General features: G+C 46.7%; 1 protein-coding gene across 1 annotated transcript in view; it reads right to left on the minus strand.

Annotated features, from left to right (window-relative positions):
• Positions 1 to 12,941, minus strand: part of LOC115166471 (low-density lipoprotein receptor-related protein 1-like) — a 224,795-nt gene that overhangs the window by 96,056 nt on the left and 115,798 nt on the right. The window contains exons 15-19 of the mRNA XM_029720368.1: positions 11,606 to 11,788; positions 9,362 to 9,559; positions 8,979 to 9,224; positions 8,298 to 8,495; positions 1,082 to 1,286 (exon numbers count right to left, since the gene is read on the minus strand). Of these exons, the coding sequence (XP_029576228.1) occupies positions 1,082 to 1,286; positions 8,298 to 8,495; positions 8,979 to 9,224; positions 9,362 to 9,559; positions 11,606 to 11,788 (1,030 nt within the window). The remainder of the gene's footprint in view (positions 1 to 1,081; positions 1,287 to 8,297; positions 8,496 to 8,978; positions 9,225 to 9,361; positions 9,560 to 11,605; positions 11,789 to 12,941) is intronic.

Genomic DNA, 12,941 nt, shown 5'->3' on the forward strand with positions numbered 1-12,941 from the left:
TGGCTCTCATGAGGACCACCACAGGAATGGAAGACCAAGAGTTACCTCTGCTGCAGAGGATACGTTCATTACCAGCCTCAGAAATTGCAGCCCAAATAAATGCTTCAACTGTTCAGAGAAGAATCAAGCCTTGTGAATCAAGCCTTCATGGTCGAATTGCTGAAAAGAAACCACTACTGAAGGACACCAATAAGAAGAAGAGACTTGCTTGGGCCAAGACATTAGACCGATGGAAATGGGTCCTTTGGTCTGGAGTCCAAATGGGAGATTATTGATTCCAACCCCCGTGTTTTGTTGTTATGATTCTGACAGGTCAGATAGCTAGCACCAATGATAATAAACTGCCATGTGGGGAATTGTACGTGGCTCGTTTCAGCTTGTTGTATCTTGTTATTGATATCATGTCTTGTTTTGAGTTTTTTTTGACTGATGTCAAAATCTACACTTTACTGTTCTATACTAATCTACACTTTACTGTTCTATACTAATCTATACTTTACTGTTCTACAGTAATCTACACTTTACTGTTCTATACTAATCTACACTTTACTGTTCTACAGTAATCTACGCTTTACTGTTTTTTTCAAATCTACACTTTACTGTTCTACAGTAATCTACACTTTACTGTTCTATACTAATCTACACTTTACTGTTCTACAGTAATCTACGCTTTACTGTTCTATACAAATCTACACTTTACTGTTCTACAGTAATCTACACTTTACTGTTCTATACTAATCTACACTTTACTGTTCTACAGTAATCTACACTTTACTGTTCTATACTAATGTACACTTTACTGTTCTACAGTAATCTATGCTTTACTGTTCTATACTAATCTACACATTACGGTTCTATACTAATCTACGCTTTACTGTTCAATACTAATCTACACTTTACTGTTCAATACTAATCTACACTTTACTGTTCTATACTAATCTACACTTTACTGTTCTATACTAATCTACACTTTACTGTTCAATACTAATCTACACTTTACTGTTCAATACTAATCTACACTTTACTGTTCTATACTAATCTATGCTTTAGTGTTTTGTAATGTATAGTTTTGTTTCCTCACCCGTCTCTGGGGTCGAGGGCGATGGCCCGTGGGTGCTCCACCTCACCAGCCAGTAGAGTGGTCCTCATGGTTCCGTCCAGCTTGGCTACCTCTATCTGATCTAGGTTACTCTCCACCCAGTAGATGTTCCCTGCTATCCAGTCCACAGCCAGCCCTTCTGGAGTGGCCAGGCCATACTGGATCACCACCTCGAAACTGGTCAGAGCTGGAGGGGGTAGGAGGGGAGGAGAGAGGGGTAGGGTATGAAATGGGAGATAGAAGATGGCTGGGTTAGTGCCTTGCATGGGAAATTGTAGATTTGTTCGACACTCCAATCACTTACCTCAAAACACAGAAGAAAAAAACCGATTTGATGAAATTTGAAGAAAATAACCTGATTAGATAGCTCTTCATAATGGACATGACAGAAATGGTACCCAGTGAATAAAGCTGTATTAGAGCTTTATGCAATGGGGCAATATTTGCTGAAGTAATACAATATGTCTGTCTAACTCATGTCAAAAGACAGCAGCTAGAGACTAACTCCATCCTGCAGCACACATGTTTAACTGCAGCAAACCGCTGACAAACTGAGAGGACTGTTTAGAATTCCTTCTCTGTGGAATCCGAATCAGTCAGTTTGTCTGTCAGTGTGGGGTTTCTAGTGGGGGGGTTTCTAGTGGGGGGGTTCTAGTGGAGGGTTTGTAGTGGGGGGTTTGTAGTGGGGGGGTTGTAGTGGAGGGTTTCTAGTGGAGGGTTTCTAGTTGAGGGCTTCTAGTGGGGGGTTTCTAGTTGAGGGCTTCTAGTGGGGGGTTTCTAGTTGAGGGCTTCTAGTGGAGGGTTTCTAGTGGAGGGTTTCTAGTGGAGGGTTTCTAGTGGAGGGTTTCTAGTGGAGGGCTTCTAGTGGGGGGGTTCTAGTGGAGGGATTCTAGCGGGGGGTTTCTAGTGGAGGGTCTCTAGTGGGGGGTTTCTAGTGTGGGGTTTCTAGCGGGGAGTTTCTAGCGGGGGGATTCTAGCGGAGGGTTTCTAGTGGAGGGTTTCTAGTGGAAGGTTTCTAGTGGAGGGTTTCTAGTGGAGAGTTTCTAGCGGGGGGTTTCTAGCGGGGGGTTTCTAGTGGAGTTTCTAGTGGGGGGATTCTAGCGGGGGTTTCTAGTGTGGGGTTGCTAGTGGGGGGGGGGCGGGGCATTCTAGTGGGCGGCAGGTAGCCTAGTGGTTAGAGCGTTGGACTTGTAACCGAAAGGTTGCAAGATCGAATCCCCGAGCTGACAAGTTAAACATCTGTCGTTCTGTCCCTGAACAAGGCAGGAAACCACTGTTCCTTCCTGTAGTGGAAGGTTTCTAGTGTGGGGTTTGTAGTGGAAGATTTCTAGTGGGGGGTTTGTAGTGGAAGGTTTCTAGTGGGGGGTTTGTAGTGGAAGGTTTTTAGTGGAGGGTTTGTAGTGGAAGGTTTCTAGTGGGGGGTTTCTAGTGTGGGGTTTGTAGTGGAAGGTTTCTAGTGGGGAGTTTGTAGTGGAAGGTTTCTAGTGGGGGGTTTGTAGTGGAAGGTTTCTAGTGGGGGATTTCTAGTCTAAGGTTTCTAGTGGGGGATTTCTAGTCTAAGGTTTCTAGTGGGGGGGTTCCTAGTCTAAGGTTTCTATTGGGTGGTTTCTAGTGGGGGGTTTCTAGTCTAAGGTTTCTAGTGTGGGGTTTCTAGTGTGGGGTTTGTAGCAGGGGGTTCCTAGCGTGGGGTTTCTAGTAGGGGGTTTCTAGTGTGGGGTTTGTAGCGGGGGGTTTCCAGTGGAAGGTTTCTAATGGAAGGTTTCTAGTGGGGGGTTTCTAGGGGGGGTTTCTAGTGGAAGGTTTCTAGTGGGGGGGTTTTCTAGTGGGGGTTTGTAGCAGGGGGTTTCTAGCGGGGGGTTTCCAGTGGAAGGTTTCTAGTGGGGGGTTTGTAGCGGGGGGTTTCTAGTGGGGGGTTTCTAGTCTAAGGTTTCTAGTGGGGGGTTTCTAGTGGGGGGTTTCTAGTCTAAGGTTTCTAGATGGGGGTTTCTCATCTAAGGTTTCTAGTGGGTGGTTTCTAGTGGGTGGTTTCTAGTGTGGGGTTTCTAGTGTGGGGTTTCTAGTCTAAGGTTTCTAGTCTAAGGTTTCTAGTAGGGGGTTTCTAGTGGGGGGTTTCTAGTGGGGGGTTTGTAGCGGGGGGGTTTCTAGTGGGGGGTTTCTAGTCTAAGGTTTCTAGTGGGGGGTTTCTAATGGGGGGTTTCTAGTCTAAGGTTTCTAGTGGGGGGGTTTCTAGTCTAAGGTTTCTAGTGGGGGGTTTCTAGTCTAAGGTTTCTAGTGGGGGGTTTCTAGTGGAGGGTTTCTAGTCTAAGGTTTCTAGTTGGGGACTTCTAGTGGAGGGTTTCTAGTCTAAGGTTTCTAGTTGGGGACTTCTAGTGGAGGGTTTCTAGTCTAAGGTTTCTAGTGGGGGGTTTCTAGTGGGAGGTTGGCTGGGATGAGGGGCCACACTGGAGAGGTAACACACACAGAGATATGCATACATGCACAGGCACGGGCGCACACACACACATACACACATGGGCACACACACACACACATACAGTCTTGTACAGCTAACCTTGTGGGGACACACAATTCAGTCCTATTTTCCCTAACCTTAAACCTAAACCTAACTCGTACTGTTAACTTAACCCACAAACCTAACCTTAACCCTAGCTCCTAACCCTAACCTTAACCGTAAACCCCCTTGAAATAGCATTTAACCTCATGGGGACTAACAAAATGTCCCCAGTTTGTTTACTAATAGTTAAACACACACACACACACACACACACACACACACACACACACACACACACACACACACACACACACACACACACACACCTCCATCTCCCCATGTGCACTTGTGCAGCTATCCCTCTCTGTTCCCAGAAAAGCCTGGGACCTCAATGAAAGCTACGCAGTAATGGTGTACAGCTGATGATTCTGTGGAGTCCTACACATGGCCTTCCAACAGTCATTAGATCATTAGAGGGAGAGGGCCTCTCACAGCTTGGTTGTTGTTATACTGCGGGAACCACAGTTGGCTCTTTTGTTTGTTGTTGGCAGTACACAGTGACCATGTTTGCTCCACAGTTTAGAAGCTGCTGAATTGCTGAATTGTCTTCAATCAGAAGCAACATGGACTGATCTATGGCTTGGACACAATGTCTCGTAGGAGGGTTGTTTTTAGGAGGGGTGGGAACAGGGAGTGTAATGTAGTGTCTCCTACGCTACCTGTGTCTGTGTCTGTGTGTGTGTGTGTGTGTGTGTGTGTGTGTGTGTGTGTGTGTGTGTGTGTGTGTGTGTGTGTGTGCGCGTTGCTCTGGCCAAGGCTGGCTGCAGTCACGCAATGGACGGTGAGACGAATGGGAAGAGACAAAGAGACAAACTTCGGGAAAAGTACATTCACATTTTGCGTAACCTATTTTCTTGTCCTAAGAGAATATTAAATGAAAGAAAAGAAAATAATAAAAACATTGTCCTTTCCACTCCAGATGCTTTCTAATTTTGAAGCCAGTTCAAATCAAATCAAATTTTATTGGTCACATACACATGGTTAGCAGATGTTAATGTGAGTGTAGCGAAATGCTTGTGATTCTAGTTCCGACCATGCAGTAATATCTAACAAGTAATCTAACAATTTCACAACTACCTTTTACACACAAGTGTGAAGGAATGAATAAGAATATTTACATATAAATATATGGATGAGCGATGGCCAAACAGCATAGGCAAGATGCAGTAGATGGTATAGAGTACAGTATCTACATATGCAATGAGTAATGTAGGGTATGTAAACATTATATAAAGTGCCATTGTTTAAAGTGACTAGTGATACATTTATTACATCTGATTATTAATTATTAAAGTGGCTAGAGATTTGAGTCAGTATGTTGGCAGCAGCCACTCAATGTTAGTGATGGCTGTTTAACAGTCTGATGGCCTTGAGATAGAAGCTGTTTTTCAGTCTCTCGGTCCCAGCTTTGATGCACCTGTACTGACCTCGCCTTCTGGATGATAGAGGGGTGAACAGGCAGTGGCTCGCCTGGTTGTTGTCCTTGATGATCTTTTTGGCCTTCCTGTGACATCAGGTGGTGTAGGTGTCTTGGAGGGCAGGTAGTTTGCGCCCGGTGATATGTTGTGCAGACCTCACTACCCTCTGGAGAGCCTTACGGTTGTGGCGGGGGCAGTTGCCGTACAGCCCGACAGGATGCTCTCGATTGTGCATCTGTAAAAGTTTGTGAGTGTTTTTGGTGACAAGCCAAATTTCTTCAGCCTCCTGAGGTTGAAGAGGCGCTGTTGCGCCTTCTTCACCACGCTGTCTGTGTGGGTGGACCATTTCAGTTTGTCCGTGAGGTGTACGTCGAGGAACTTAAAACTTTCCACCTTCTCCACTACTGTCCCGTTGATGTGGATGGGGGGGGGGGTGCTCCCTCTGCTGTTTCCTGAAGTCCACGATCATCTCCTTCGTTTGTTGACGTTGAGTGTGAGGTTATTTTCCAAACACCACACTCCAAGGGCCCTCACCTCCTCCCTGTAGGCCGTCTCGTCGTTGTTGGTAATCAAGCCTACCACTGTAGTGTCGTCTGCAAACTTGATGATTGAGTTGGAGGCGTGCATGGCCACGCAGTAATGGCTGAACAGGGAGTACAGGAGAGGGCTGAGAACGCACTCTGCTACGGCTGTTTGTGTCTGCAAACTTGATGATTTGAGTTGGGGTGTGTGTGGTCACGCAGTCATGGGTGAACAGGGAGTACAGGAAAGGGCTGAGAATGCACCATTGTGGGGCCCCAGTGTTGAGGATCAGCGGGGTGGAGATGTTGTTTCCTACCCTCACCACCTGGGGGCGTCCCGTCTGAAAGTCCAGGACCAGTTGCACAGGGCGGGGTTAAGACCCAGGGTCTCAAGCTTAATGACAAGTTTGGAGGGTACTATGGTGTAAAATGCTGAGCTTTAGTCGATGAACAGCATTCTTACATAGGTATTCCTCTTGTCCAGATGGGTTAGGGCAGTGTGCAGTGTGATTGTAATTGCGTCGTCTGTGGACCTATTGGGTCGGTAAGCAAATTGGAGTGGGTCTAGAGTGTCAGGTAGGGTGGAGGTGATATGATCCTTGACTAGTCTCTAAAAGCACTTCATGATGATGGAAGAGAGTGCTATGGGGCGATAGTCGTTTTGCTCAATTACCTTTCTTGGGAACAGGAACAATGGTGGCCCTCTTGAAGCATGTGGGAACAGCAGACTGGGATAGGGATTGATTGAATATGTCTGTAAACACACCAGCCAGCTGGTCTGCGTATTCTCTGAGGACGCGGCTGGGGATGCCGTCTGGGCCTGCAGCTTTGCGAGGGTTAACACGTTTAAATGTTTTACTCACGTTGGCTGCAGTGAAGGAGAGCCTGCAGGTTTTGGTAGCGGGCTGTGTCAGTGGGACTGTATTGTCCTCAAAGCAAGCAAATAAGTTGTTTAGTTTGTCTGGGAGCAAGACATTGTGGTCCACGGCAGGGCTGGTTTTCTTTTTGTAGTCCGTGATTGACTGTACACCCTGCCACATACCTCTCATGTCTGAGCCTTTGAATTGCGACTACTTTGTCTCTATACTGATGCTTAGCTTGTTTGATTGCCTTGCGGAGGGAATAGATACACTGTTCGGTCATGTTTCCGGTCGCCTTGCCCTGATTAAAAGCAGTGGTTCACGCTTTCAGTTTTGCTCGAATGCTGCCATCAATCCACGGTTTCTGGTTGGGGAAGGTTTTAATAGTCGCCGTGGGTACAACATCACCGATGCACTTGCTAATAAACTCGCTCACCGAATCAGCGTATACATCAATGTTGTTGTTCTATGTTCTATGTTGGCTGATGCAAAACCAGGCAGACAAGTAGAGCTTTGGACATGCTAGTGATGGGTTTTCCAGAATATCTTCTGCCACTAACCTTGTCTCTTTGTGATATGTCATAAAGTAGTCATAGAGCGTTATTGTCCCAGAAAGGGGAAATTGGCTGCCGCATAATAGAATAAAATACATACACCAGAAAAGACACTGAATCACCCAAAATATAAAGAGATGCTTAAACCATCACTTCCCTTCTAACCCACACCTCCTCCTAACCAAACCTCCCTGCTAACCCTCACCTCTTCCTAACCCTCACCTCCCTCCTAACCCTCATCTCCCTCTTAACCCTCCTAACCATCACCTCTTCCTAACCCTCACCTCCCTCCTAACCCTCATCTCCCTCTTAACTCTCCTAACCCTCACCTCTCCTAACCATCACCTCTTCCTAACCCTCTCCTCCCTCCTAACCCCACCTCCCTCCTAACCCTCACCTCACTCCTAACCCTTACCTCACTCCTAACCCTCACCTCCCTCCTAACACCCACCTCCCTCCTAACCCTCACCTCACCTCTCCTAACCCTCATCTCCCTCCTAACCCTCATCTCCCTCCTAACCTCACCTCCCTCCTAACCCTCACCTATTCCTAACCCTCACCTCTTCCTAACCCTCACCTCCCTCCTAATATCACCTCCCTCCTAACCCTCACCTCTTCCTTATCCTCATCTCCCTCCTAACCGTCACCTCCCTCCTAATATCACCTCCCTCGTAACCCTCACCTCCCTCCTAACCCTCACCTCCCTCCTAACCCTCTCCTCCCTCCTAACCCTCTCCTCCCTCCTAAACCTCACCTCTCCTAACCCTCACCAATTCCTAACCCTCACCTCCCCCCTAACCCTCACCTCCCTCCTAACCCTCACCTCCCTCCTAAACCTCACCTCTTCCTAACCCTTACCTCCCAACACTCACCTCCCTCCTAACCCTCAACTCCCTCCTAACTCTCACCTCCTCCTAATCCTCACCTCCCTCATAACCCTCAACTCCCTCCTAACCCTCACCTTCTCCTAAACCTCACCACCCTCCTAACCCTCACCTCCTCCCAACCTTCAACTCCTCCCAACCCTCACCTCCTCCCAACCCTCATCTCCTCCTTAGACAGAAGTTAGAGATTTCGACACAATGATGAATTTTCCAGAACAATCTTCTACCATTATCCTTTTAATTTCCCAAATAACAAGTCACAGTAGTTATCTTCATATTAGATCTTTAAGAACGCAGTTCATTTCTTGTTTTTTTCTCTCCATTAATGTGTTGTATTGTCATGGATGTCAGTTTGTGTTGACTGCTATGTGAGTGTTAAAAGCTGGATTAAATGGAGACTGCCTCACCTCCGTTGTCGGACAGTTTCCCGCGGTAGATCTTGTCCTCCACCACGTCAGTCCAGTAGAGGGTGTTCTGGCTCAGGTGGAAGTCCAGAGCGATGGTGTTCCTCAGGTTAGGCACCAACACGCTGAACTCTCCCTTGTGGAGGTCAATACGACGGATCTCATGGCGGTTGGAGAAGATGATGAACGGCTTGAAAGGATCTGAGGGGAGAAGTTCTTCTAGGTCAGGATGTATAGTCAGACAGGAAACACTCAGGGCCCAACCATAACCACTGAGAGACCAGGTAGTACTACTGCGTAATACTGTAATTTAGCAAAAGAGCAATATTTAGAAGAACTTCTCTACACCACACATTCAATCATTATTTTCTCCATCTGATGTGTCCCAAACCATCTCTTTTCTATTTCTCCACTACCTGACTCCCCTGTTTCCCTCCCCTGTTTCCCTCCTCCCCTCTCCCCTTCTCTTCTCTTCTCTCCCCAAACCCCCCATCCCCTCCACTGATCCCTTCCCATCCTCTCTCCTCACCAGTACTCTTGCAGCTCTCCATATCAGCCTCCAGTTAATTTCCATTTTAGCAGGACCACACCTATTTTCTAGTTCTCTATTACCTCCTCCTCTCTATTACCTCCTCCTCTCCCATTCTTCTTCCTCTCCCATTCTTCCTCCTCTCCCCTTCTCACCAGTGCTCTTGCAGCTCTCCATATCTGTCTCCAGCTCCCAGCCCTCGTAGCAAGAACACTTGACACTGCTCTTCTCCTGCTCACACTTCTGGCTGCACTTGAGGTGCTTGGCACAGAGGTTCATGATGTTGCAGGTCCTGTTGTCGGCGCCCAGCTCCATGCCCAGGGGGCAGGAACACATGAAGCCCTCCCCAGGGACAATGGAGCAGTTGTGGCTGCAGTCGCCGTTGTCTATGGAGCACAGGTCTGTGGAGGGTAGAGAAGTAGAGAGTGAGGGGGGTAATCAATTAGATGTGACAGAGGCAATTCCTACCTTGACTGAGGTGGTAGGGTTATGGGTAGGGAGAGTGAGTAAGTGAAAGTGTGAGACAGTGTATTCTTACCACAGAGTTTCTCGTCGGAGCCATCAGGGCAGTCGTCAGTGCCGTCACACAGCTTCTCAGCAGGCAGACAGACAGAGGCGTTGGTGGCACAGACGTGGTGGGACAGCTTACATACCAATGCCTCACAGTTGTCCTCATCAGAACTGTCCTCACAGTCACTGTCCCCATCACACACCCAGGCCTTACTGATACACCGAGCTGGGGACAGAAGTCACGTCTTACTAATACAACAGGCTGAGTGGATACCCAGACAACATCGCACCTAGGCCTTACATATACAACAGGCTGAGTGGATACCCAGACAACATCGCACCTAGGCCTTACATATACAACAGGCTGAGTGGATACCCAGACAACATCGCACCTAGGCCTTACATATACAACAGGCTGAGTGGATACCCAGAAAAAATCCCACCCAGGCCTTATTGATATAACAGGCTGAGGAGATTACCAGACAACATCCCACCCAGGCCTTACTGATACAACAGGCTGAGGAGATAACCAGACAACATCCCACCCAGGCCTTATTGATACAACAGGCTGAGGAGATTACCAGAAAACATCAGGCTGAGGAGATTACCAGACAACATCCCACCCAGGACTTACTGATACAACAGGCTGAGGAGATTACCAGACAACATCCCACCCAGGGCTTATTGATACAACAGGCTGAGGAGATAACCAGACAACATCCCACCCAGGCCTTACTGATACAACAGGCTGAGGAGATAACCAGACAACATCCCACCCAGGCCTTATTGATACAACAGGCAGAGGAGATTACCAGACAACATCCCACCTAGGCCTTATTGATGCAACAGGCTGAGGAGATTACCAGAAAACATCAGGCTGAGGAGATTACCAGACAACATCCCACCCAGGCCTTATTGATACAACAGGCTGAGGAGATTACCAGACAACATCCCACCCAGGCCTTATTGATACAACAGGCTGAGGAGATAACCAGACAACATCCCACCCAGGCCTTATTGATACAACAGGCTGAGGAGATTACCAGACAACATCCCACCCAGGCCTTATTGATGCAACAGGCTGAGGGACAATGAAACATCACGACAACATGAAAAGAGACAATCTGGCAAGTTCAACTCTTAATAAAGAAACATAGATGTGCCCTTGAGATGGTTTGTGATGGCTGATATGGCATACTGTGACTGCTGCTATGAAATAAATCTAAATAACTACAGTGATTCAGTCTGTGAGTGCTGCTGGCAGTGTAAATCCCCTGTGCATCCAGGGTCACGCATGAAGCCGCTGACTGGGGCGGCAGTGTAGCCTAGTGGTTAGAGTGTTGCGCTAGTAACCGAAAGGTTGCAAGTTCAAATCCCTGAGCTGACAAGGTACAAATCTGTTGTTCTGCCCCTGAACAAGGCAGTTAACCCACTGTTCCTAGGCTGTCATTACAAATTAGAATTTGTTCTTAACTGACTTGCCTAGTAAAATAAAATAAAACAAATAAACGCATGGGTCAACCAAGGGGTCAAAGCCATCCTCATTTTCAGAGAGCACATGGTTGTCATATTCTTCACTGCAAGCCCCTAGAGATAACAAGCTCGTGTGTGTGTGTGTGTGTGTACTGTCACGACTTCTGCCAAAGTCGATGCCCCTCCTTGTTCGAGTGGTGCTCGAGTGGTGCTCGGCGGTAGACATCACTGATTCATTATCCATTGGTTTTGTCTTGTTTTCACACACCTGGTTCCAATCCCATGAATTACCTGTTGTGTATTTAACCCTCTGTTTCCCCTCATGTCCTTGTCCAAGATTGTTTGTATGTTATTTTGTGTCGTGTATTTTGTAGAAGTGAGCTACGGGTATTGTTGCCCATGTTACTTTATGTACATTTTGGTTTTGGAGTTCGTTGTTTGTTTATTATTTTATTATAACAACTCCAGTAATACCAAGTTGGTTTCTCCTGCGCCTGACTTCCCTGCCACCTACACACACGACGATGACAGTGTGTGTGTGTGTGTGTGTGTGTCTGCCCAGACAATTCTTGCCCTAAGACATGGCTATTATTTATGGCATGAAGACTCCCTGACTTGTCACTGACTAATCTCATGAGGACAGAAAAGACCATGGTTTATACACACTTCCTGAATCCTAACTGACTGATCTGACTAGAACACTAAAGGCCAAACACTCAGTTAGCCAAGAGGAAGAGACAGGAAGAGAGAGTGGTTAGCCAATTGCACTTGAGGGCTGAAAAGGCCACCACACACTCACCAGAGTTCCTGCAGCTGAACTTGACGGCTGGGTCACACATGTGTGTCACTCCCTCACAGTCGTTCTCATCACTCAGATCCATGCAGTCTGTGTCCCCGTCGCAGCGCCAGCGCATGGGGATGCACAGGCTGTCCATGCGACACTGGAACTCATCCACGTGGCAACCACCTGGAGGACGCGTTGCTAGGGAGACACAGGGAGAGATCCGAGTTCCAATCACATTTCAGTCATTTAGCAGACACTCTTATCCAGAGTGACTTACAGTTAGAGCATTAATCTAAAGACAACCACATATCACAGTAGTAGCCAACAGTAGAGTTAGCCAACAGCAGAGGGGAATAGAGCATGGTAAGCAACAACTTAAGAGAAAACACACTTTCATTAGATAATCAAGTGAGAGAGAGAGAGAGAGAGAGAGAGAGAGAGAGAGAGAGAGAGAAAGAGAGCGAGAGAGAGAGAGAGAGATGGTTATGAGGTCTGGGGTCCGCTCACCAACCAAGAATTCACAAAATGGGACAAACACCAAATTGAGACTGCATGCAGAATTCTGCCAAAATATCCTCCCTGTACAACGTAGAACACCAAATAATGCATGCAGAGCAGAATTAGGCCAATACCCGCTAATTATCAAAATCCAGAAAAGAGCTGTTAAATTTTACAACCACCTAAAAGGAAGCGATTCCCAAACCTTCCATAACAAAGCCATCACCTACAGAGAGATGAACCTGACCACTGTGACTGACCCAAACTTAATGAAAGCTTTGACTATGTACAGACTCAGTGAGCATAGCCTTGCTATTGAGAAAGGCCGCCGTAGGCAGACCTGGCTCTCAAGAGAAGACAGGCTATGTGCACACTGCCCACAAAATGAGGTGGAAACTTAGCTGCAATTCATAACCTCCTGCCCAATGTATGACCCTATTAGAGACACATATTTCCCTCAGATTACACAGATACACAAAGAATTCGAAAACAAAACAGATTTTGATAAACTCCCATATCTACTGGGTGAAATACTACAGTGTGCCATCACAGCAGCAAGATTTGTAACCTGTTGCCACAAGAAAAGGTCAACCAGTGAAGAACAAACACCATTGTAAATACAACCCATATTTATGCTTATTTATTTTCTCTTTTGTACTTTAACCATTTGTACATCGTTACAACACTGTATATATACATAATATGACATTTGTAATGTCTTTATTCTTTTGAAACTTCTGTGAGTGTAATGTTTACTGTTCATTTTTATTGTTTATTTCATTTTTGTATATGTTTCCCATGCCAATAAAGCCCCTTGAATTGAATTGAAAAAGAGAGAGAGAGAGAGAGGAGA

Source organism: Salmo trutta, chromosome 28, assembly GCF_901001165.1.
Source record: "Salmo trutta chromosome 28, fSalTru1.1, whole genome shotgun sequence".
NCBI lineage: Eukaryota > Metazoa > Chordata > Actinopteri > Salmoniformes > Salmonidae > Salmo > Salmo trutta.